Raw genomic sequence first — 27,105 nt, 5'->3', positions numbered from 1 at the left:
ACAAACAAGTATCAGTCATCTGTTAGGGTCAATATCCTCTACAAATCCAGCCCTAAAATCACCTCCCAGGTGGAAATTAAAGAGGAAGGAAGTAGCCTGAGCTACATTCACCATTTCCCTGGCTGCTCAGTTGCTCCAATCTCCAAAACTCCTGATAAGTATTCCTCGCTCTAGGCAAGAGAACAAAACCAACGTTTAGGGCAGTGTGACTAAACAATAGAACAGTTAAACTTAATTGATATCTTTATGACATTACATCCCCCAAAAAGCAAAATACACATTCAAGTGCACATGGAACATTCTCTATGACTGACCATGTACTAGGGCACAAAACAAGCCTCAACAAATTTAAGAGTATAGAAATTATTTCAAGCATCTTTTCTGACCACAATGGCATGAAACTAGCAATCAACCACAGAAAAAAAAATTACAGGGAGACTAAGCACCTTGCTACTGACAAAACCAATGGGTCAACAATGAATCAAAGAAATTAAAAAATACCTCACGACAATGGGAAAACAACCATACAAAATCTATGGGATGCACCAAACGCAGTTCTTAAAGGGAAGTTCATAGCAACCCAGGCCTTTCTAAGAAACAAAAAAAAAATCTCAACCTAACCCACCACCTAAAACAATTAGAAGAACAATCAAAACCTAAAGTCAGCAGAAGGAAGGAGATAATAAAGATCAGGGAGGAAAAACCAAGAGCAGGTTCTTGGAAAAGGTAAACAAAATTGACAAATCTCTGGCCAGGCTCACCAAGAAGAGAAGAGAAGACACAAGAAATAATAAGAAATGAAAGAGGTCACAACTGATATCACAGAAATACAAAAAACCATAACAGAATAATACTATGAACAATTGTATGATTTGACAACCTAGAGAAATGGACAACTTTCTAGAAACATAGCCCACCAAAACTGAATCAAGAAGGAACAGAGGACGAAACCATACTTCAAAAAGATATATGCACCCCAATGTTCACTGCAGCAGTATTTACAATGGCCAGGGCATGGAAGCAACCTAAATGCCCATTGACAGAGGAATGGATAAAGAAGATGTGGTACATATATACAATGCAATATTACTCAGCCATAAAAAAGAATGAGGGCTTTCCTGACAGCGTAGTGGTTGAGGGTCCACCTGCCAATGCAGGGGACACGGGTTCATGCCTCAGTCCGGGAAGATCCCACATGCCGCGGAGCGGCTAGGTCTGTGAGCCATGGCTGCTGAGCCTGCGCGTCCGGAGCCTGTGCTCCGCAACAGGAGAGGCCACAACAGTGAGAGGCCCGCATACTGCAAAAAAAAAAAAAAAAAAAGAATGAAATGAATCTACAGCAACATGGATGAACCTAGATTGTCATATTGAGGGAAATAAATATATGATATCACTTATATGGGGAATCTAAAAAAATGGTACAAATGAACTTATCTACAAAACAGAGTCACAGATATAAAAAACAAACTTATGATTACTAGTGGGGATGGAGGGAGGATAAATTGGGAGACTGGGATTGACATATACACATTATTATATATAAAATAGATAACTAATAAGGACCTACTGTATAGCACAGGGAACTCTACCTAATACTCTGTAATGACCTATATGGGAAAAGAACCTAAAACAGAGTGGATATATGTATATGTATAACTGATTCACTTTGCTGTACAGCAGAAAACAACACTGTAAATCAACTATACTCCAATAAAAAATAAAGATAACTTGAACAGACCACTAACTGGAAACGAAGTAGAATCTGTAAAAAAAAAAAAACCCTCCCTACAAACAAAAGTCCAGGAGCAGATCACTTCACTGGGAAATTCTACCACACATACAAAGAAGAACTTATACTGATCCTTCTCAAACACTTCCAAAAAGACTGAAGAGGAAGGAACACTCTTAAAGACTTTCTATGAAGCCACCATCACCCTGATACCAAAACCAAAGAATCTACCAAAAAATAAAATTACAGGCCAGTATCTTTGATTATGACATAAAAGTCCTCAACAAAATATTAGCAAACCAAATCCAACAACACATAAAAAGGTCATACACCACAACCAAGTTGGATTCATCACAGGGTCACAATGGTTCAACATATGCAAATCAGTGTGATACACCACATCAACAAAAGAAAGGTCAAAAACCACACACATGATCATTCAATAGGTTCAGAAAAAGCACTTGATAAAATTCAACATCATTCATGATCAAAAAACCCTTACAAAACTGGGCATAGAGGGAACATATGTTAACATAATAAAAGCTATTGATGACAAACCCACAGCCGATATAATACTCAACCGTGAAAAGCTGAAGGTTTCCGACTGAAATCTGGAATAAGACAAGGACGCCCACTCTCACCAATTTTCTTCAACACAGTATTGAAATCCTAGCGACATCAATCAGACAAGAAAAAGAAATAAAAGGTATCCAAATTGGTAGGGAAGAGGTAAAATTGTTTTATATGCAGATGATATGATACTATATATATTGGGTTGGCCAAAACGTTTGTTCCAGTTTTCTGTAAGATCTTACAGAAAAACCAAACCAACTTTTTGGCCAACCCAATAGAAAACCCTAAAGACTCCACACAAAAACTACTAGAACTGATAAACGAATTCAGTAAAGTAGGTGGATACAAGATTATCATTTGTATTTCTTTACACTAACAATGAAATATCAGAAAAGGAATGTAAACAAACTATCCCTTTTAAAAATCACATTAAAAAAAAAAAAAAAAAAAAAAAAACCACCCCACCTAGGAATAAACCTCACCAAGGAAGTGAAAGACATGCTGAGAACCACAAAACATTAATAAAGAAAATTAAAGATGATTCAAAGAAATGGAAAGATATCCCATGATATCCCATGCCCTTGGACTGTAAGAATCAATACTGTTAAAATTACAATACTACCCAAAGCAATCTACAGATTTAATGTGATCCTAGAACAAATAATCCTAAAATTTAAGTGGAACCATAAAAGGCCCAGAATTGCCAAAGCAATCCTGAAGAAAAAAGCTGGAGGCATAAGCCTCCCAGACTTCAGACAATACTACAAAGCTACAGCAATCAAAACAAAACAGTGTGGTGTTGGCACAAAAACAGACATATGGGATCAATGGAACAGAATAAAGAGCCCAGAAAAAAATCCGAACACCTATGGTCAATTAATCTTTGACAAAGGAGGCAAAAATATAAAATGGGAAAAAGACAGTCTTCAGCAAGTGGTGCTGGGAAAGCTGGACAGCTGCAATTAATCAATGAAGTTAGAACACGCCCTCACACTATGCACAAAAATAAATTCAAAATAGCTTAAGGACTTAAACATAAGATGTGACACCATAAAACTCCTAGAAGAGATCAGAGGCAAAACATTCTCTGACATAAATCATACCAATGTTTTCTTAGGTCAGTTTCCCAAGCCAACAGAAATAAAAACAAAAATAAACAAATGGACCTAATCAAACTTACAGGCTTCTGTACAGCAAAGGAAACCATAAACAAAATGAAAAGACAAGCTACAGAACAGGAGAAAATACTTGCAAACCATGTGACTGACAAGGGCTTAATTTCCAAAATATACAAACAGCTCATACAACTCAATGACAAAAAACAACCCAATCGAAAAATGGGAAGTCCTAAACAGACATTTCTCCAAAGAGGACATACAGATGGCCAATAGGCACATGAAAAGATGCTCAACATCACTAATTATCAGAGAAACGCAAGTCAAAAGTACAATGAGATACCACCTCACACCAGTCAGAATGGCCATTAAAAAGTCTATAAATAACAAATGCTAGATAGACTGTGGAGAAAGGGGAACGCTGTTACACTGTTGGTGGGAGTGTAAATTGGTGCAGCCACTATGGAAAACAGTATGGAGGTTCCTCAAAAAACTAAAAATAGAGCTGCTATATGATCCAGCAATCCCACTCCTGAGTATATACCCAGACAAAACTATAATTTGAAACGATACATGCACCCCAATGTTCACAGCAGCACTGTTCATAATAGCCAAGACATGGAAGCAACCTAAACGTCCATTGACAGACGAACGGATAAAGAAGATGGTGGTACATATGTACAATGGAATACTACTCAGCCATAAATAATAATGAAATAATGCCATTTGCAGCAACATGGATGGACCTAGAGATTATCATACTAACTGAAATAAATCAGAAAGTACCATATGATATCACCTATATGTGGAATCTAAAATATGACACAAATGAACCTATTGCAGAAACATAAACAGACTCACAGATAAAGAGAACAGACTTGTAGTTGCCTTTACAATTACAAGAGGGAGGAGGCGTATGGGAGGGAAGGAATGGGAGTTTGGGATTAGCAGAGGCAAACTATTATATACAGGATGGATTAACAACAAGGTCATACTGTAGAGCACAGGGAACGATATTCAATATCCTGTGACAAACCATAATGGAAGAGAATATGAAAAATATATATATGTACAACTCAGTCACTCTGCTGTACAGAAGAAATTAACAACACTATATATCAACTATATTCCAATAAAATTTTTAAAAAATACGACTATTGCCACCTAAAACAGGGCTAGGGCTGCTGAGCGGAACGTTTAAATTAAGTTGAGCCAAATCTGGGGGCTATTACTGCTTGTGCACAGTGAGCAGTGCTACTCAAAGTACAGAAGGATGCTATAATTTCTCAGATTTTACATTGAATTTTATTTGATTTCACAATCAGATAGTTATTCCACAGGATGAAGAAAATAGCTGGAATAAAATTGCCAAGCCTTTGTTGACTTTACAGCTGAGTTAGCTGGAAACAGGCCAGGCCTTAAGTGGTTTTTTCACACATTCTTCTTAGAGAAAAGACTGCTCTGCACCACCACAACAACCCACACACCCAACACAGCTGCATTTGAAGCTGGGCCTGGACAAAAGTTCCGTTAATGGCTGTAATCTCAATAATAAGGCAACTTCCCTCTGGTTCCACACAGTTGTCACTTTTACTTAGATAGGAATTCTAATAACTAGCAAAGTGGTTGTACCTCCTCACCTACCAGGGCAACTAAGTCTATTTTCCCCCCCATAAGTATTTTACTTAAAATTTAGCAGAGGTAGAAACCTTCACTACCCCTTCATTGCTTTTCGGCTAAACAACTAAAAGTCGCACTTTGAAATTACTAATTTTAATCAGCTCAATGAATTGGACAACTAACAGCCCCACCCTTCACAAGCCAAGAGAATACTTAGAACTTAATAACAATAAGCGAACATTAAAAATCTGTCTTGTACCTAGGACTTCATTCCCAACCAGATACATTTCCATTCTCACAGTGAATGGGAATCCTTAAAGTTGCACTTAACTATTATTTTGTGTCTCTCTACAGCTAGGACTTTGTGTTAAATTAAATTTCACTAGTCCCTCATCAAAATCTTTCTACCTAGAGTAGGGGACACGTTTGAGGTTTAAATAATTAGCACTTCACATAATATCAGGACTTCAGATTTTAAAAAGATGCAGAGTTCATTACCGATAATGGCAAGTAGCACATATCAGACCACTACTCCTACAGATAACAACTGAAAACTCTGAATAAAATATATTTTTGAAAAGTAAAGGTACTGGACAACAACCAAAAGTAGGCAGAAGAGGGGGGTGCGCGTTGCACTCAAATAACAGCCTTGTGTGACATTTCCATTTTTAATAGCTTTTCACTGAGGGGAGATCCCAAGTAGCAACTTGGAGAGAAGCCAAGTTTTACTGGTTAAGGAATCGGAGAACAGAGTTTGGGGTAACTAACAGCAACTGAAATATGAGGGGAGGAACCCCAGAAAAGCGGTATAAATTCTGCATATCCCTTGTCCAATCTCTGGCTGACCTGTGAACTTTACGTACATGGCACAAACTTCAGGTAGCCCAAGTAAAGCTAAAACAACTGCGTAGAGATTTCAGCTGTCCACCCGCCCTCCGCCTACACACACACACACACACACACACACACACACACACACACGCGCGCGCACATGCACGCACAAAGACAACAAGAGTTTGTTAAATGCCCACTAAAAAAGTTAATGCCCACTAAAAAATTCAGTATTTTTCAGAGGTATGTAACAGAATCCAGTCTTTACAATGTATCCATTTATAATGACCATAATACAATTCAAGAGCACTGGACAGGTGAAGAAAAAGGAAAATGTGACCTACATATAAATCAATAAAAACCTGAAGGCTACAAAACATTTTCCTTTTATCTATGGATCAACTGATGATTTCTTATTCCATACAGCTTTCTGCTCATGAATTACATTCTCCAAACTTTCCTTAAGACAATATATAACTTTTAAATTGCAATCAAGTGAACTTCTGGTTTGCATATTTCAGTTCCTTAAGATAATTTACTTTCTTTAGAAATTTATGCTATATCAAATATGATGAATGAATCTGAAATGATTCTTAAATTTAGTTATAATCAAGTCTACATAGTATTCAACACTTTGTTATTTGTTTTAAGAAACAGCCATTTTAAATATTTATCAATAAATATAATTTTATAGCACTCTTTAAAGAAATAGATTTTACCCAGCCAGGATACACTGGCAATCCACTTAAGACAACAGATTAAAGATTCCCTTATGTTGTTTCTCCAAAAATAAATGTTAAACATTTAGTAGGTATCACTAGAACATACGAAAGGATAATGACCTTTTAAATACTTTAATACTGTCCTACAGTGTGGGAAAAAAAGATCTATCCAGGCCTATAAAAGCAATAATAAAGAGTAATAGGGCTTCCCTGGTGGCGCAGTGGTTGAGAGTCCGCCTGCTGATGCAGGGGACGCGGGTTCGTGCCCCGGTCTGGGAGGATCCCACATGCCGTGGAGCGGCTGGGCCCGTGACCCATGGCCGCTGAGCCTGCGCTCTGCAACGGGAGAGGCCCGTGTAACGCCAAAAAAAAAAAAAAAAAAAAAAAGAGTAATAAACAAGAAAGTATGGTAGAGGTAGTCATAAAAAATCTAGGACCATCTTGACATCCACTCAGAATAACCAGTAAATGAATATTTAAGACATGTTTATTTCCATATCTTAATTTCCCACTGTAATACATTGCTTCTCCACTTAATATATGAATTTCATATATATACTGCCTTACTTTGGTCAATGATACTACTTCAGACTGCAGACCTCACTAGAACCTTAAAAATCTAAACACAAATTCTACCTCTAACAGCCAAGACTTTCGGGATTAAAATAACTGATAGACCATCATTTTTTATTTACATCAGTTCAGTTTATACATATTTAACTTATTCTGACTGTTTCCAATGTGAAAACCAAGTTTAAAATAACTTGATCACCTTGTTTCAAACACAGCTGTTCACATACCATACTCCAGCTCCATCCATGTAAGTAAATCCTGTATCAGAGATAAAAGCTACTTAGCATAAATTCAGTGAAGTTGAGCCTTTCATAAACAGCATGAAAATATGGGTTGAAGAATATTTCCAGGATGCTACTATAAGTAGCTTTTTTCTGCAATATTAACGCAGTGAAATAAAATATTAAATTTATTTAAAATATAGATATGAGATTATTCCATTCTATCCAAACCTATTAAATACCTTCCACAAGTTTCATAATTGAGTCCTAGAAATTCTTGGAGCTGTGAGCATTTCCTGTTCAGAAATGTTACCTCTATAAAAGCTCCCAGGAAATTTCAGAAAAATATAATCTTCTAATTTAAAAGTTGATCGATTTGCCAAATGATGCAGCCAGGTTTGCTTCTCTAAAAGCTTCTGATAAGGTCTGCAAAGGGAAGAAATTTAGAATTAAAAGCCAAGTATTTGTGAATCAGAAGAAACTTGAGATAGCCATTAATTGCATATGTTGTTACCGGATGTGCATGACAGACTCTAGCTATATCTTCACAGGATGCTCCATATTCCAGTGCAAGAGCAGCTTCATTTATCATTTCACCAGCACCCTTTAAAATAATAAACCAAGAAGTAATTTTGTTTCTATGGCAAAAACAACTACCTTCTAATACGAGACATTAGAACAGCTAATTGCCTCCAGTCAGAAAAAGCTTAACAGAAAAAAGCAGTTCAGAAGTTAAGAGCCTGGGCTCTGAAGCGAGAGGCCTGGATTCAACTCCTACCATTTACCGCCCTAACCACTCACTGACTCTGTGCTTCGGCCCGTTTATTCACCTCAAAAATGGGAACACCACCACCTACCTCACAGGGTCATGGAAACTAAAGTTAATGCATGCATCTAGGAACAACTGTTACAGAGTAAGCACTCAAATGTTCTAGTATCATTACTGATGCACCAGATACCTAGGGGAGGGCATACCTCATGTGCAGTGGCAGGAAAGGCTTCTCTTAGAAGGTAACACCTGAGCTAAGACCTGAATAATAAGCCAGTCACGCAAAGATGTGAAGGCAGAGGATTCTAGAACAAAGGCTTTAACATGGGAACAAGCTCAGCCTGTTAAGAAATTGAGAGAAGGCCCATGAGACAGGGAATTAATGAGCAAAGGGGATGAGTGGAAAGAGATGTCAGAAAAGTAACCATGGCTAAATTCAGTGGGACCTTTTATATAAGGCTGTAGCAGAAAGGACCACTAGAGTTTTAAGCAGGCAAATGGCCTGCTGTACGTTTTAAAGTGATAATCTTAGTTGCAGCATGGAATGCAGATGATACGATGGGCAGGAATGTCAGTGCTAGAAACGATGCATGAAGAAGCCATATTCAAACTTTTGCTAGTAAACACTAACCGCAGAATGTAAACACCAGGTGGTTTTAAATTAATCTACTAAATAACACTGCTTTCCAGAAATCCTAGTGGGATTTCTGGTTTTACAGTACTCACTGGTCCTAGAATATGTGCTCCCAATACTCGGTCTGTTGACTTCTGCCCAAGTATCTTCACCATGCCATCTGTGTCAGCGTTTGTCTTAGCTCTGCTGTTAGCAGCAAATGGGAATTTCCCAACTTTGTACTCAATACCCTGTGAGAAGCAGAAAATGAGAACGTACATAACTATCAAAAAATTCATTCCCATTTGGTGAAAGCGTCCACCGTTTCTTCAGAAAATAAATCCCAAGAAGGCAATTCTTCACAAAGCATAAAGAAGGAAAGACCAAAAGGCTTGTTATTGAAATATATTTTGGGTACAAACACAAGCAAATGCAAATGTCAGCCCACCTGGATATATTTCAAAGCCAAATATAAGAGCTCTGGAATTACTAGTTTTTGAATACAGGCAACCAAATGATCTCCTTTAAGATACTCACAAAGTAAAAAATTATACAAACTTACCTATAATGTTCTACATAGTTATTAAAATGCATTAATGCAATAACGAAAGGATTCTCAACCACTGGTGTCAACTCAAATCACACATTAAAGGAAAACTACTCTCATTCAGAATTACCTCTTCTTTCAACTGCTCTTCTGATTTGCCAACCCAAGCAACTTCCGGGTGTGTGTAAATCACCGATGGTACACAATTGTAGTCAATGTGCACAGCGCCACCAGCCATCCCTTCAACACAGATAATGCCTTCATCCTCTGCTTTGTGAGCCAGCATTGGACCAGCAACCACATCGCCGATTGCATAGATACTGCCACAGAGATCAAAAGAAACAGTCAACTTCTGAAATCACAGACACTCATCTACAGTTATACCAGGGTAACAAAATAAACGTTTCTAGTTATAAAGTCACCAAAAAATAAACCAAATACAGCTCTTCAAATATCTGTGAGTTCAGGTTCTAATCTTTGGGTAGTGAAAAAATTCAATTAATTACTTTTGCTTTTACGTATTATAAGTTTACTGTTCTTCCCCAAAGCCAATGTACTTTTTAAGCATGACAAAAGCCTTATTTTCAAAATAGTGTTTGCTTAAAATTACTGAAAATGCAGGTAAGTGTCCAACTTACTTTGGAATTTTAGTTTGGAATCTGGTATTTACTGGAATTCTACCTCTAGGATCCAGCTCAATTCCAAGCTCCTCTAGTCCCAAATTCTTAGTAAAGGGTCGTCGGCCAATGCAAACCAGGAGTACATCACAAGTGATAACTTCAGCTTTACCACCAGAAGCAGCTTCAATACTAGATAATGAACAGTGTATAACTGTTGAACACACATCTACATGAATAGCTCACAGACTTGGAAATTTAAGACCAGACATTTCTCAAGTATTGATAATACTTCTAACAGTGTAAGTTTATTATAAATACAAACATAAGGGTCAGGCAAAGAAAAATGTACATATCCTCTAGGGGTCTACCATAGAACCTCACAACAACAGGCTATATAACACAGTTTAAGAACATTAAGTCTTAGAGTCCGACAGATCCAAGTTCAAGCAGTGCTTCTGCCCCCACCAGCTATGTGACCTTAGGCAAGTTATTTCAGTGTTATACAAACAGAATGCCAAGCACACAGTAAGCAACTGAATCAATAATATTACTGATTTCCCCATGTATCTGTCTAAAAATACTGAATTAACTTTACTGAATGTTGAGTTTAAATTTTTCTGAATGTATACTATGAAAAAGTACATTACAAATGAGAACACTGGCTTAATTTTTCTATCAATGCAATCGTGAATTTCAATGGACTGACTTGATAAGCAATACTGAGTTATACTACACAGTAAAATGGTATTAAGTTACAGAAGAATCTGATCCTAGAAACTGAATGTTTTTCTTAAAGAAACGCACAGAAGGGTATCGTAACAAAAACAAATGTAGCATACTTACGAAACATCAATTTTTCCATCTGACTTCTTAGTAGCACCAGTGACTTTGGTATTCAATTTAAATTTAAATCCTTGTTTTTGAAGGATGCGTTGAAAGTTTTTAGATATCTCCATATCAATTCCAATTCCACCAACATGACCCAAAAACTCAACTGCTGTCACGTCTGCACCAAGTCTTTGCCAAACTGAGCCCTGCAAATAATAATAATAAAAAAGTCATAAAAATAAAGGCTTCTATAGCAAATGTTAAAAAAAAATCATCTTACAGTTTATTGTAAGATATTTTCTTGTGTTAATATGTTCCTATTAGAAACTCTGAGGTTTAAAATTAACACTGTGACAAACATATATAAGTTAATATTCATTAACTCAACAAGTACTGAGCACATACTATATGCTAGGCACCATTTTAGGTGATAGACATACATCAGTAAACAAAACACTGCCCTCAGGGGCCTTAAATTCTGACAGGGGGGACAAATAAGTAAAATTCATGCAGAGGACAGTAAAAGAGCTATGAGAAAAATAAAGCAGGAAGTAGAACCAGGACTACTGAAAGGAGGGACTGTAATTTTAAACAGTGTGGCCAGGGGAAGGCCTCACTGCAAGTGCCATTTGCACAAAGACTTGGAGAAGCAATGAAATACACCGGTAACTGGTCCAGAAAGAGGAACAACAGCAGGAAGGAAGGTCTTGAGGGGGCAGAAGTAACCTCTTATTGCTAATTACTGATGCTTGCAAAATATTAAACTGATTTTGTATTTTATTTTCTCAACAGAGAAATGTTTACATTTTCATGCAAATTATAATTTAAAGTAAATGCTGGCTTTTTATTTTAACAACATTTTATCAGTTATAACTTGTGAATACTTATATGTGAAACTGGCAATATGAAGATAATTTTACCGCATTAAATAAACTATGAAAAGCTATGAATATATCCTCTGCAAGAATCTGTATTAAATTCATCTCATAATTGAAAATTCACCTTAAGAGTTTACCTTACCAACTAAATTAAGTTCATGTATTCATTTTAAAAATTTCATGAATTTTTGGGGTGAGAGCTGAGTTAACTAGAGGCAATGCAGTGACACTAAAAAATCCAATAGCAAGCATCCATGAAAAGGTAACTCAAAATCATAGACCTAAATGTAAAACCCAAGGCTATAAAACTTCTAGAAGAAAATATAGGAGAGAACCTTTGTGACCTAGAGTAGGCAAAGATTTCTTAGCTATGATAACAAATGCACAATCCATAAAAGAAAACAGATAAATGAGACTTCATGAAAATTAAAAACTTCTCTTCAAAAGACAGTATTATGAACCCAAAATGAGAAACCACAGGCTGTGAAGAAATGTTTGCAAACCATCTACTGGGGGCTTCCCTGGTGGCACAGTGGTTAAGAATCCACCTGCCAAGGCAGGGGACACGGGTTCGAGCCCTGGTCTGGGAAGATCCCACATGTGGCAGAGCAACTAAGCCCATGTGCCACAACTGCTGAGTCTGTGCTCTAGAGCTTGTGAGCCACAGCTACTGAGCCCGTGTGCCACAACTGCTGAAGCCCGCAGGCCTAGCGCCCGTGCTCCGAAACAAGAGAAGCCACGGCAATGAGAAGCCCACACACCACAATGAAGAGCAGCCCCCGCTCACCGCAACTAGAGTAAGCTCACATGCAGCAAAGACCCAATGCAGCCAAAAATAAAATTCAAAAAAAATTATATAAAGGATTTAAATAAAGAATCTAAATCCAGATTACATAAAGAAATCTCGGGCTTCCCTGGTGGTGCACTGGTTGAGAGTCCGCCTGCCAATGCAAGTCCGCCTGCCAATGCAAGACAGGTTCGTGCCCTGGTCTGCGAAGATACCACATGCCGCGGAGCGGCTGGGCCCGTGAGCCATAGCTGCTGAGCCTGTGCGTCCGGAGCCTGTGCTCCACAACAGGAGAAGCCACAACAGTGTGAGGCCTGCGTACCACAAAAAAAAAAAAAAAAAAAAAAAACCTCTCAAAACTCAATAACAAACGAAACTGGAAGGAAATATGAAAAAGAGGGGCTATATGTATACATATAGCTGATTCACTTTGCTGTACAGTTCCTTTTTTTTTTTTTTTTTTTTTTTTTTTTTTTTTTTTTTTTTTTTTTAAAACCAGTTGAACTGGTTTATTCGGGACTATCAAAGAAATGCAATTTGGGGTATACAATCCATGGTGAACCACAGTTAAGTCCAGAGAACAAAGAAGATGAACGTTTCTCTTATAGAGGAGATGGTGGAGTTGGGAAGGCTGTTACAAATAAAAAGTGCATCAGAGTCCTGCAAATTGGAAGCTGTAGTGGTTTTTTATTGGCTGAGTAATGACAGTCCCATTGGCAAGGTTATTGCAAGGAGAATCTTCCTTCCTTCTGCTGGGGTAGTACAGTAGTAACCTTCTTCCTGTTGGAGATGCGAGGTATGTCTCCTCCTGTTGGGTCTGCAACTGACTACTAGTGGTAGGGCGAGAGAGCTCCTCCTTCTGGCCTCCCAACTCCTTTTGTTCTCAATTTTATTTATTTATTTTATACAGCAGTTTCTTATTAGTTATCTACTTTATACATATTAGTGTATATATGTCAATCCCAATCTCCCAATTGCTGTACAGTTCCTTGAAAGGTTAAAAAAAAATTACTCCTAAGTATATACTCAAAATAAATGAAAACAGATGTCTACACAAAAACTTGCACACAAACTTTCATAGCAGCATTATTCATACTAGCCCCAAACTGGAAACAACCCAATTGTTCATCAACTGATGAATTAATTTTAAAAATGTGCTATAGGGCTTCCCTGGTAGGGCAGTGGTTGGGAGTCCGCCTGCCGATGCAGGGGACACCGGTTCGTGCCCCGGTCCGGGAGGATCCCACGTGCCGCGGAGCAGCTGGGCCCGTGAGCCATGGCCACTGAGCCTGCGCGTCCGGAGCCTGTGCTCCGCATCGGAAGAGGCCACAGCAGTGAGAGGCCCGCATACCGCAAAAAAAAAAAAAAAAAAAAAAAAAAAGGTGCTGTATGCATAGAATGGATTATTTGGCCATAAAGAGAAATGAAGTATACCTGAATGTTGAGAACATTATACTAAGTGAAAGAAGCCAGACACAAAATGCCACATACTGCATGAATTCCATTTATATGTAATGTTCAGAATAGGCAAATCCATAAACATAGGAAGTAGATTAGATTTCCAAGGGCTGGAAGAAAGGAGGACTATAGAATGACTACTAATAGTCACGGGGTTTCTTTCTGGGGTGATGAAAATGTTTTGGAATTAGATACTGATGACAGATGCATAACTCTGTGCATATACTAAAAATCAGTGAACTGTGTACTTTAAATGGGTGAACTATATACGTGAATTTTATCTCAGTAAAGATGTTTAAAAGAAAGGAATCACTCTTCTGAACCTAAATCAAAATAGTAAGAGTAGAAATGATGAGAAGCAGCAACTTGAAGTCTATAATTCAAAGTAAGGAACAATGAGCATAGCTAGACAAGTGCCCTACTTTTTAGGAAAGCTGATTTCAAAATCCTTAGAGATAGGAAAACTCCAATAATATCTACAATTTATTTACAGCTTGTTAAATGCCAAGCACTAAGTTAAGTTTCTTAAATGTATTAACTTTATAAAATCCCAACAAAATCTTGTAAGGCAACTATTCTTTTCCTCATTTGTATTATGAATCAACTAGTTCAGAGAGGATTATTAATTTAACAAGGACATAAAGTCATTAAGAGGCAGAGCTAAAATTCAAATTTATATCTGATTCCAAAACCTATGTTCTTGAAAGCACTACATTAAACTGTAATGGAAGGAACAAGAACTATAAGTAAAAAATAAAAGTCATATGACTAACTTTATGAGAATGTAGAGATATGTATGACTACAAAGTAAATTCTCTGATAAGCCTAAATTTTTTAAATGACATGTAAAAACTAATTCAATATGGTAACAGACACCTAAAACATTGTGGCAAGATATCTGGAATGACCCAAGCGTTGTAAAAAACCTAAAGCAAAAGTGCAGAGATGGAGGAAATAGAATAACTGCTTGGGGATATTATTATACCGTTAAACAAAAGAAAGTAAATCTATTATTATTCCTTTTTTCTTGCTTGTTTTATCCATCTGTGAGAATAATTTTCAAAGTGGAGTGAACTGAAGAAATATCACTAAGTGAGAAATGAAGCCCAAGACAACAACAACTAATGATTTTGGATGAATTAACTCCCTAATCAAACAAATTACATCACAGTTTGAATAACAGAGACAGTCAATCAGTGAACTCTGGGAACTTAATTAGCATAAGAGTACTGCCAAAGGTGGAAAAGAATAGATTCTAAAGAAGAACAGATTCTGGAGATTAGCTCAAGATAGTGAAGTAGAAGGATGTGAGCTCACCCCCTTCTTACCGAAACACCAAAATCACAACTAAATGCTGAATAACCATCGACTAAAAAATGCTGGAACCTACCAAAAAGGATATCCTACATCCAAAGACGAAGAAGCCACAACAAGACAGTAGGAGGGGCACAATCAAATCAAATCCCATACCCACCAGTGGGTGACCACAACTGGAAAACAATTATACCACAGAAGTTCTCCCACAGGAGTGAAAGTTCTGAGTCCCACAACAGGCTTCCTAGCCCGGGAGTCTGGGAGCGGGAGGAGAAGTCTCCTGAGAATCCGGCTTTGAGAGCCAGCGGGGTTTGATAGCAGGACTTCCACAGAACTGGGGGAAAGAGAAACTCCACTCCTGGAGGGCACAAGCAAAATTTCATGCACACCAGGACCGAGGGGGTAAAAGCAGTGACCCCAGAAGAGACTGGGCCAGACCTACCTGCTAGTATTGGAGGTTGCCTGCAGAGGCAGGGGGTGGCTGTGTCTCACTGCGGGGACAAGGACACTGGCAGCAACAGTTCTGGGGAGCACCCATCAGCATGAGCCCTCCCAGAGGCAACCGTCAGCCCCACCAAACATCCTGTAGGCTCCAGTGCTGGGTCACCTCAGGCCAAATAACCAACAGGACGGGAACACATCCCCACCCATCAGGAAGCCTGCCAGCCTCTTAGACAGCCTCATCCACCAGAGGGTAGACAGCAGAACCAAGAACCACAATACTGTAGCCTACAGGATGGAAAGTGCAATCACAGAAAGTCAGTCAAAAGGAGATGACAGAGGAATTTGTCCCAGATGAAGGAAAAAGATGAAATCCCAGAAGAACAATGAAGAAAAGTGGAGATAGCCAACCTACCAGAAAAATAATTCAGAATAATGATAGTGAAGATGATCTAAGATCTCAGAAAAAGAATGGAGGCAAGGATCGAGAAGATGCAAGAAATGTTTAACAAAGACCTAGAAAACTAAAGAACAAACAGAGATGAACAATAACTGAAATGAAAAATACACTAAAAGGAATCAATAGCAGAATAAGTGAGGCAGAAGAACGGATAAGTGACCTGGAAGACAGAATGGTGGAAATCACAGTGTGAAAAGAATAAACAAAAAAAGAATGAAAAGAAATGAGAACAGTCTAAGAGACCTCTGGGACATCATTAAATGCACCAACATTCGCATTATAGGGGTCCCAAAAGGAGAAGAGAGACAGAAAGGACCTGAGAAAATATTTGAAGAGATAATCGCTGAAAACTTCCCTAACATGGGAAAGGAAACAGACACCCAAGTCCAGGAAGCACACAGAGTCCCAGGCAGGATAAACTGAAGGAGGAACATGCCAAGACACACAGTAATCAAACTGACAAAAATTAAACAAAAGAAAAAATTTTAAAAGCAACAAGGGAAAAATGACAAATAGCATACAAGGGAACTCCCATAAGGTATCAGCTGATTTCTCAGCAGAAACTCTGCAGGCCAGAAGAAAGGTCACATGATATATTTAAAGTGATAAAAAGGAAGAACCTACAACCAAGAATACTCTACCCAGCAAGGCTCTCATTCAGATTTGATGGAGAAATCAAAAGCTTTACAGATAAGCAAAAGCTAGGAGAATTCAGCAAAACCAGACCAGCTTTCCAACAAATGCTAAAGGAACTTCTCTAGGCAAGAAAGAGACCAGTAACTTAAAACAACCGTATACATACAGACTGCTATATCAAAATCTTATGGGCACAGCAAACCCAAAACCTACAATTCATACAAACACAAAGGAGAAAAAGCAACCCAAACACAACACTAAAGATGGTCATCAAACCACAAGAGAAGAAAACAAAAGAGGAAGGGAAGGAAAAACACCTAGAAAAACAAAGCCAAAACAATTAAGAAAATGGCAATAGGAACATACATACCGATAATTACCTTAAATGTAAATGGATTAAATGCTCCAACCAAAAGACACAGGTTTGCTGAATGGATACAAAAACAAGACCTGTATATATGCTGTCTATAAGAGACCCACTTCAGACCTAGGGATACATACAGACTGAAAGTGAGGGGATGGAAAATGGTATTCCACACAAATGGAAATCAAAAGAAAGCTGGAGTAGCAATACTTGTATCAGACAAAATAGACCTTAAAATAAAGACTGTTATAAGAGACAAAGAAGGACACTACATGATGATCAAGGGATCAATCCAAGAAGAAGATTTAACAATTGTAAATATATATGCACCCAACACAGGTGCACCTCAATACATAAAGCAAATACTAACAGCCATAAAAGGAGAAATTGACACTAACACAATAATAGTGGGGGACTTTAACACCCCATTTTCATAATGGACAGATCGTCCAGACAGAAAATCAGCAAGGAAACACAGGCCTTAAATGACACATTAGACCAGATGGACTTAATTGATACTTAAGAGAGCACTCCATCCAAAAGCCGCAGTATAGGAGATTTCCCTGGTGGTGCAGTGGTTGAGAATCGCCTGCCAATGCAGGGAACATGGGTTCAAGCCCCGGTCCGGGAAGATCACACATGCCACGGAGCAACTAAGCCTGCAAGCCACAACTACAGAGCCCACGTGCCTAAATCCCGTGCTCTGCAATAAAGAGAAGCCACCTCAACGAGAAGCCCATGCACCACAACAAAGAGTAGCCCCAGTCGCCGCAACTAGAGAAAGCCGGCGCGCAGCAACGAAGATCTAACGCAGCCAAAAATAAATAAATAAATTTATTAAAAAAAAAAAAAAAAAAGCAAAAGCAGAATACACATTCTTCTCAAGGGCACGTGGAATATTCTCCAGAACTCACCACGCGCTGGGTCACAAAGTGAGCCTCGGTAAATTTAAGAAAACTGAAATCATACCAAGCATCTTTTCCAACCACGTCACTACGAGATTAGAAATCAACTACAAGAAAAAAGCTAAAAAACACAAACACGTGGAGGCTAAACAATATGCTACTAAACAACCAATGGATGGATCCCTGGTCAGGAAACTAAGATCTCACATGCCACCCAGCTTGTTAAACACAAAACAAAACAAAATAACAACAAAACCCAGAGACAAATGAAAATGAAAGCACAACAATCCAAAACCTATGGGATGCAGCAAAAGCAGTTCTAAGACACAAGTTTACAGCAATACAATCTTACCTCAAGAAGTAAGAAAAATCCCAAATAAACAACCTAACCTTATACCTAAAGCAACTAGAGAAAGAACAAACAAAACCTAAAGTTAGTAGAAGGAAAGAAATAAAGATCAGAGCAGAAATGAATGAAATAGAGACAACAGCAAAGATCAATGAAACTAAAATCTGGTTCTTTGAAAAGATAAACAAAATTGATAAACCTTTAGCCAGACGTGTCAAGATAAAAAAGGGAGAGAACTCAAATCAATAAAATTAGAAATGAAAATGGAGAAGTTACAACTTACACCACAGAAATACAAAGGATCATAAGAGACTACTATAAGCAACTATATGCCAGTAAAATGGACAACATGGAAGAAATGGACAAATTCTTCAAAAGGTACAATGTCCCAAGACCAAGCCAGGAAGAAATAGAAAATATGAACAGACCAGTCACAAGCACCGAAATTCAAACTGTGACTTAAACACTCCCAAAAAACAAACGTCCAGGACCAGATGGCTTCATAGACAAATTCTATCAAACATTTAGAGAAGAGATGACACCTACCCTTCTGAAACTGTTCCAAAAAATTGCAGAGGAAGGAAAACTCCCAAACTCATTCTATGAGGGTGATGACCCTGATACCAAAACCAGACAAAGATACCACAAAAAAAGAAAATTACAGGCCAATATCCCTGATGAACTTAGATGCAAAAATCCTCAACAAAATACTAACAAATCTGAATCCAACGACACATTAAAAGGATCATACACCACGATCAAGGGGGATTTATCCCAGGGATGCAAGGATTTTTCAGTATCCATAAATCAATCAGTGTGATACACCACACACCACATCAACAATCTGAGAAATACAAACCATGTGATCATCTCTATACATGGAGAAAAAGCTTTCGACAAAATTCAACACCCATTGATGATAAAAACTCTACAGAAAGTGGGCAAAGAGGGAACAAACCTCAACGTAATAAAGGCCATATATGACAAACCTACAGCTAACATCATACTCAACAAAACAAGACAAGGATGTCCACTCTCACCACTTTTATTCAACATAGTTTTGGAAGTCTTAGCTACAGCGAAGAAAAAAAAAAAAAAGAAATAAAAGGAATCCAAACTGGAAAAGAAAAAGTTAAACTGTCACTGTCTGCAGATGACATGATACTATACATAGAAAATCCTGAAGACTGGACCAGAAAACTACTCGAGCCCATAATCATGAATCCGGTAAAGTTGCAGGTTACAAAATCAATACACAGAAATCTGTTGCATTTCTATACACTAAAAACAAAAGATCAGAGAGAGAAATTAAAGAAACGATCCCATTTACCATCACAGCAAAAAGAATAAAATACCTCCTAGGAATAAACCTACCTAAGGAGATAAAAGACCGGTACTCTGAAAACTGTACTGTGCTGATGAAAGAAATCAAACACAACACAACAGATGGAGAGACATACCGTGTTCTTGGATAGAATCAATATTGTCAAAATGACTATCCTACCAAAGGCAATCTACAGATTCAATGCAATCCCTAAGAAAGGATCAACTGCACTTTTCACAGAACTAGAACAAAAAATCTTAAAGTCTGTATGGAGAAACAAAAGACCCCGAATAGCAAAAGCAATCTTTTTTTTTTTTTTTTTTTTTTGCAGTACGCAGACCTCTCACTGTTGTGGCCTCTCCCATTGCAGAGCACAGGCTCCAGATGCGCAGGCTCAGCGGCCATGGCTCACGGGTCTAGCCACTCCACGGCATGTGGGATCTTCCCGGCCCGGGGCATGAACCTGTGTCCCCTGCATCGGCAGGCAGACTCTCAACCACTGCGCCACCAGGGAAGCCCCAAAGCAATCTTGAGAAAGAAAAATGGAGCTGGAGGAATCAGGCTCTGTGACTTCAGACTACAATACAAAGCTATAGTCATCAAAATAGTATGGTACTGGCACAAAAATAGAAATATAGATCAATGGAACAGGATAGAAAGCCCAGAAATAAACCCATGCACCTCTGGTCAATTAATCTATGATAAAGGAGGCAAGACTATACGATGGAAGAAAAACAGTCTCTTCAATAAATGGTGCTGGGAAAACTGGACAAATACATGTAAAAAAAATGAAATTAAAATACTCTTTAACACCATACACAAAGATAAACTCAAAATGGATTAAAGACCTAAACATAAGATTGAACACTATAAAACTTTTAGAGGAAAACATAGGCAGAACACTCCCTGACATAAATCACAGTAATATCTTTCTCAATCCGTCTCCCAGACTAATTGAAATAAAAACAAAAACAAATGGGACCTAATTTAACTCAAAAGCTTTTGCACAGCAAAGGAAACCACAAACAAAATGAAAAGACAACCCACAGAATGGGAGAAAATATTTACAAATGATGCAACCGACAAGGGATTAGTCTCCAAACTTTACAAACAGCTCATAGGGCTAAAATCATAAAAACAAACAACCCAATCAAAAAATGGGCAGAAGACCTAAACAGACATTTCTCCAAAGATATACAGATGGCCAAGAGGCACATGAAAAGATGCTCAACATGGCTAATTATTAGAGAAATGCAAATCAAAACTACAACGAGGGGACTTCCCTGGCAGTCCAATGCAGGGGCTACAGGTTCAATCCCTGGTGGGGAAGCTAAGATCCCACATGCCTCACAGCCAAAAAAACCAAAACATAAAACAGAAGCAATACTGTAACAAATTCAATAAAGATTTTTAAATGGTCCACATAAAAAAAAATCTTAAAAAAAAAAAAACAAACTACAATGAGATATCACCTTAAACCAGTCAAAATGGCTATCCTCAAAAAATCCACAAACAATAAATGCTGGAGAGGGCGTGTAGAGAAGGGACCTCTCCTACACTGTTGGTGGGAATGTAAATTGGTATAGCCACTGTGGAGAACAGTATGTAGGCTCCTTAAAAAACTAAAAATGATCCTGCAATCCCACTCCTGGGTATATATCCAGAGAAAAACATGGTCCAAAATACCTGCACCCCAATGTTCATTGCAGCACTGTTTACAATAGCCAAGACATGGAAGCAACCTAAATGTCCACTGACAGATGAATGGATAAAAAAGTGGTACATATATACAAAGGAGTATTACTCAGTCAATAAGAAGAATGAAATGATGCCATTTGCAGCAACATGGATGGACCTAGAGATTGTCATACTGAATGAAGTCAGTCAGACAGAGAAAGACAAACATCATATGATATCGCTTATATGTGAGGTCGAAAAAAGAAATATACAAATGAAGTTAGGAAGTTTGGGATTGATATGTATATACTACTATACTTAAAATGGATAACCAATAAGGACCTACTGTATAGCACAGGGAACTCTGAACAGTATTAGGTAACAACCTAAATGGAAAAGAATTTGAAAAAGAATAAATACATATATACATATAACTGAATCACTCTGCTGTACATCTGAAACTAACACAACATTGTTAATCAACTATCCTCCAATATAAAATAAAAAGTTAAAAAAGAAAAAGAAAAAAGAATAGACTCTGAAATGTGGAGCACAGGTCAATCTCTGCTAAATACTAAAAGAGATTTTTAAACAGCTGGCTTGACCATCATTAGACACTACCACAAGTGTTTCAAACAGGTCATGTAAATGACCCACACTTTATTTTCTAAAAGTTTTTCTGGCTGGTTAATGTAGTATGTTTTGGTATCAGCAAGATATTCAGTTATGTTTATAACTGGTTAAAGACTGTAGTATCAGGGACTTCCATGGTGGTCCAGTGGTTAAGACTCCACACTTCCACTGCAGGGGGCACGGGTTCAAGCCCTGGTCGGGGAACTAAGATCCCGCATGCAGCGTGGCGCAGACAGAAAAACAAAACAAAACAAAAACAACAACAACAAAAGAAAAGCAATGGAGATTTAAATATGAATAAAACTCAATCTCTGCCTTTAAGGAGCTTATGGTCCTATAAAAAAGACAGACATAAACAAATAGATTCAATATACTGTTATTAGTAGATGACGCAAAGATGTAGACACATTATACTGAAGACTCGAAGAAGGAAAGACCTGAGCTTTCTTAAACAGAAGTCTCCACTAAAAAGGTAACTTCTAAGCTGACATTTGAAAGGTATTTATTATGTCAACAAATGTTTATAGAGCGATAATAAAAGGCAATATATGAGTACTTATTATAGATCAGCCACTATGCTAGATCCTAAAGACACACAGTAAATGAAACAGCCAGCATCTCTACCCTCATGGAGTTTATGATTTAACGAAAGAGAGACAAGTGAACAAGTAACATCAAGAAAGCAAGATAAATGCTAGAACAAGAAGTATAGGGTGCAATGGAACACTCAGCAAGAGTGCCTAAGGACATCTAGGGTAGGCAGGGAAGGGCTCAGAAAGTGCAGAAACTCGTAGAGGGATGAAATGTTCCAAACAGAAGGAAGGCCTACCTACAGATAAAGAATGCAGCTTGTTCAGGAACTGATATTTCAATATACCGTGAACATAGCTTGAGAGGGAAAGGGGTTAGAAACGAGGCTGGAGATTTGAGCCAGCACCAACCAACATTTAAGAGTTTGTACTTATCCTACCAGCTATAATGAGTCATTGAAGGATTTTCAGCAGGGAAGAGACATGATTACATTTGTGTAATCATGTAATCACTTCAGCCACTCTGGGGAAAACAGATTAGAAAAAGTTAAAGAAGTGAAACCCAGGGTAAGACATGATCTTGGCATGAACTGGGATCTAAGCAGATACATGAAAAGAAGAGGATATATTCATGAGCCACCTAACAGGTAGTATCACATTACAACCCAGGGACTGACTCAATATGGGGCACAAAAGCATGGGAGAGGTCACATATAGTTTCCAAACTTCTTCAGGCCTCTAGATAGATGGCAGTACCACTCAGAGATGGGAAATGTTAGAAAAGAAACAGGCTTTGTTTTGGGGAGTGAAAGAGGGAGAGAAAGGTTAAGAGGTACTTACTGAACTGAGTGCCTGTGAGACCTACAAACAGAGATGCTGGTAAGCATTCAGATATAAAAATTCAGAGGCAAGGCGAAAGGATTAGGCTGCGAATATTTATGAGTCCTTGTGTAACTGAGGTAAGAGGGAAGAGAATATTCTGTGGAAAGACAAAAAGGGTCTGGAATAGAACCCTGAGACAGAATCTAGAGTAATCCTAACAATTAAAGGGAAGGCTGAGAAAGGGAAGAATGAGATGTCAGCCCAAAGGGTAGCTGGAAAACCCAGAGTGTGGTTTGATCAGAGAAATTAAGGGAAAAGTTTCACACGCAAGAAAATCAGCAATGCCGTTTGCTACCAAATAAAGCAGTGAAGAAAACAGTCCATTGGATTGAGCAAAAAATCCATTCATGCCCTGTCAAGAGCAATCTGATGGCACAAGAAGCCATGGATGAAGAAGTGAGTGGGAACTGATGAAACAGAATGTGGGCATCTTTTTTAAGAAGTCTGGCTGTGAAGAGAAGGTGAGAGGAAAATTAGCAACTGAAGGAATACACAGGATCAAAAAAAAGCTTATGTGTACTTATATGTACACAGCCTGTGTCTATGAGCGCAAAGGCATCTTGGCATGTGTGAATGCACACAGGTGCCCACAGAGAAGCAGGTTTAAACGTAAATAAGGAAGCAAAAGTAGAGGAGAGTTTGAAGACTAAAAAAATATATAAAAATCACAAAACTAAGTCCCCAGGAAAGCAGGAGATGATGCACTACCAAGCACAGGTGAAGGGCTCAGTCTTAGGGAAAAAAGCACTTCCAGAGTTACACAGAGATCAAGAGAACAAGTTTAACAATGAGTAAAAATAATTTGAAATCTAGGGCATCAGGCTGAGGGAGTTCTCATCTGATGGTTTCCCTTATGCGGAATTTAGGAGACAAGATCATCTGCAAGCAGCGGAAGACACTGTGCTGGCAGAGGTTTGAGATGAGTGGGAAATGAAACAACCATTGCGGGCACCAGGAGAGTGTACCAGCTAAGGAAATAATGGAGTTGTCAGCAAGGCTGAGGATCTTGCCGAGACCTGTGACCAAAAATTTACACAGGTACTAATCTGCAGGATGTGTGTCTTTCTCCTGGTGTAGTCAATATCCTGGGTATAGCATAAAAAGACAGACAGCTGAATTCAACCAGGACTAGTTTTGCCAAGCAGATATGACAGAACAGCAAGGCAAGGGACTCAAGAGCATCTGTAAGGAAGTGATTAAAGTGACACATTATAGAATCTAACCCGCTCGGGAAAGCACTCAAGACAGGATAAAGGCAGAGAGCAAAAACATAAGAGGGATCTAGGGACTAGAAAACCTGATTAAGTTAGAGAGCCTGTCTAACTGAGGAGTAACTTAGTAAGAGGAAAGGAGCTTATGGTTAGAGAATAAAATGTCTGGATTTGTGATTTCAGAAGTAGAGCCATTCTTGGCGATTACAAGGTAAAATGGCCCTGGGAAAGGACTCCTAAAATGGAGGGATAGAGGTCACTGGACAATCATGAAAACTGCCAGATGGACAAGAAGGGAGAACCAAGCAACGAAAAGGTAGGAGACAGCACAGTATTCAGAGAACGACATTTCTAAAACTTGAGTTAAGAGGGATCGAGATGAGGATGGAGAGGCAGGGAAGAGTTAGGTCACGTAAGTCATGTCTTTACCTGAAATGTAATTCACTCAGAATGAGAGCTGTCTGCTGAAGGGTCGAAGGGCTGGCAGGTTTAAATACCTGAAGGGCTGGTAGATTTTTAAAAATTAGTCCAGTTCTAGGGAATAAGAAATTTGAAAGATACATGGAAGCAGATTTCAAAACAAAAGAGAATGTTCTAATGACTAATGATTACTTAAATAGGTTGCCTTGAAAATTCTTTACTACTAGATAAGTGTCTAAGCAAAACTCAATGCTGGGACTTCCTTGGTGGTGCAGTGGTTAAGAATCCGCCTGACAATGCAGGGAACACGGCTTTGATCCCTGGTCCGGGAAGATCCCACATGCCAGGGAGCAACTAAGCCCGCCGTGCACCACAACTACTGAGCCTGCACTCTAGAGCCCGTGAGCCACAACTACTGAAGCCCGCGCACCTAGAGCCCATGCTCTGCAAGAAGAGAAGCCACCGTATTGAGAAGCCTGCGCACTGCAACATAGAGTAGCCCCTGCTCGCCGCATCTAGAGAAGAACCGCATGCAACAACGAAGACCCAAAGCAGCCAAAAATCTCTTTTGAAAAATTATTTAGGGCTTCCTGGTGGCGCAGTGGTTGAGAATCCACCTGCCGATGCAGGGGACGCGGGTTCGTGCCCTGGTCTGGGAGGATCCCACATGCCGTGGAGCGGCTGGGCCCGGGAGCCACGGCCACTGAGCCTGTGTGTCCGGAGCCTATGCTCCACAACGGGAGAGGCCACAGCAGTGAGAGGCCCGCGTACCGCAAAAAAAAAAAAAAAAAAAAATTATTTAGAAAAAAAAACTAATGGATGTACATAAATATTTAAAAAAACAAAAACAAAAACAAAACCCTCAATGCTGATCTACCTGTGATGTTATATAACGAATCAAACAGAGCATCACTAAGTCCTGTCCAACTCCATGTTAAGTAATAAGGGGCAGAAAAAAACATCACTCACCAATTCTACACCTATTACTCCTGCACCAATGACAACCATCTTTTCTGGAACTTTTTTTAAAGACAAAGCACCTGTAGATGACACTACTGTATCTTCATCAATCTGTAATTTTAAAGAAAGGTACAATCAAAATTATTTGGAAAAACCTACTGATTATAAGCTGTGATCTCACTCAGTATAATCACTAAAAATACTAAGTCATTTATTTGCTTTGAGCTACTTATGACTTTTATCCATAGACTCAATTTTATCAAAACCCATTAAAAATGCTCACTTAAAAATTTATCATTCAGTATTTCAAAACAAAATGGTCAATTTTAACTTCATACTGAATTGAAAGATATCTTAATATACATTGTTCTATTTCTGGTCACGATCACTGCAGAATAAAGACAGGCAATTTCCCAAAGCTGAATGACTGTCAACATATAGTACTTCAGTCAGAGATCTGTCATTCAAAGTTCATAAAGAACATAATGTCGTTTATAAAACATATTTCTGTAGGAAGGTTGTGACAGTTGTAAAACATGTAAATACCGTAATTCCAGGAAAAGGAGTGACTTCTGAACCTGTGGCTATAAGAATGTTCTTTGTATCAATAATTTGAGTGCTGCCATCGGCTTTCGTAGCAGTGACCTGATTTTTCCCAGTTATCTTTCCATATCCATTTACACGAGCAACCTTTATAAAATAATGTTTATAAAATCACAGTTTAATTTTTTGGAGAAACAAATATGATTAGTAAGAAAAAAACTATTAACTAATTATTTATCCAATAAAAAATACTTCCCTACTTAGTAATGCTACGTATGGAAGAGCAAACGTTTTGTTATATGTATCAGGGAAATCTATTTCAGCTTAACATACTGTTTTAAATTAAATAAATATTCTCCAGCAGCCAAGTTCTAATAACATCACTGTGGGCATACAGCAATGTTAAGGTGCATATAAAATAAAGCAAAAATTTGAACATTAAACACACTGACCTTATTCTGTTTGAATAAGTGGGCAATTCCACCCGTTAAAGTTTTTACTGCATTACTCTTCTGCTCCATCATCTTCTCTAAATTCAAGCGAACTTCAGACACTGTAATTTGTTAAATAAA

The 27,105-nt window shown here is 38.3% G+C and overlaps 1 protein-coding gene across 2 annotated transcripts in view; it reads right to left on the bottom strand.

Annotated features, from left to right (window-relative positions):
- The window catches only part of DLD (dihydrolipoamide dehydrogenase), a 53,063-nt gene that overhangs the window by 13,772 nt on the left and 12,186 nt on the right, over positions 1-27,105 (bottom strand). The window contains exons 6-15 of one of the 2 annotated variants that reach the window (XM_059074805.2): positions 26,986-27,086; positions 26,537-26,680; positions 26,000-26,101; positions 10,777-10,967; positions 9,952-10,122; positions 9,444-9,633; positions 8,880-9,017; positions 7,899-7,988; positions 7,698-7,810; positions 7,060-7,421 (exon numbers count right to left, since the gene is read on the bottom strand). In XM_059074805.2, the coding sequence (XP_058930788.1) occupies positions 7,745-7,810; positions 7,899-7,988; positions 8,880-9,017; positions 9,444-9,633; positions 9,952-10,122; positions 10,777-10,967; positions 26,000-26,101; positions 26,537-26,680; positions 26,986-27,086 (1,193 nt within the window). In that variant the 3' untranslated portion in view covers positions 7,060-7,421; positions 7,698-7,744. Of the gene's footprint in view, positions 1-7,059; positions 7,422-7,697; positions 7,811-7,898; positions 7,989-8,879; positions 9,018-9,443; positions 9,634-9,951; positions 10,123-10,776; positions 10,968-25,999; positions 26,102-26,536; positions 26,681-26,985; positions 27,087-27,105 lie in introns of those variants that run through there. The other variant, XR_010842293.1, reaches the window with a different exon arrangement.

Source organism: Kogia breviceps, chromosome 9, assembly GCF_026419965.1.
Source record: "Kogia breviceps isolate mKogBre1 chromosome 9, mKogBre1 haplotype 1, whole genome shotgun sequence".
NCBI lineage: Eukaryota > Metazoa > Chordata > Mammalia > Artiodactyla > Physeteridae > Kogia > Kogia breviceps.
Note: the sequence above shows the minus strand (reverse complement) of the source record. Positions and strands in the feature narration are given on the sequence as shown.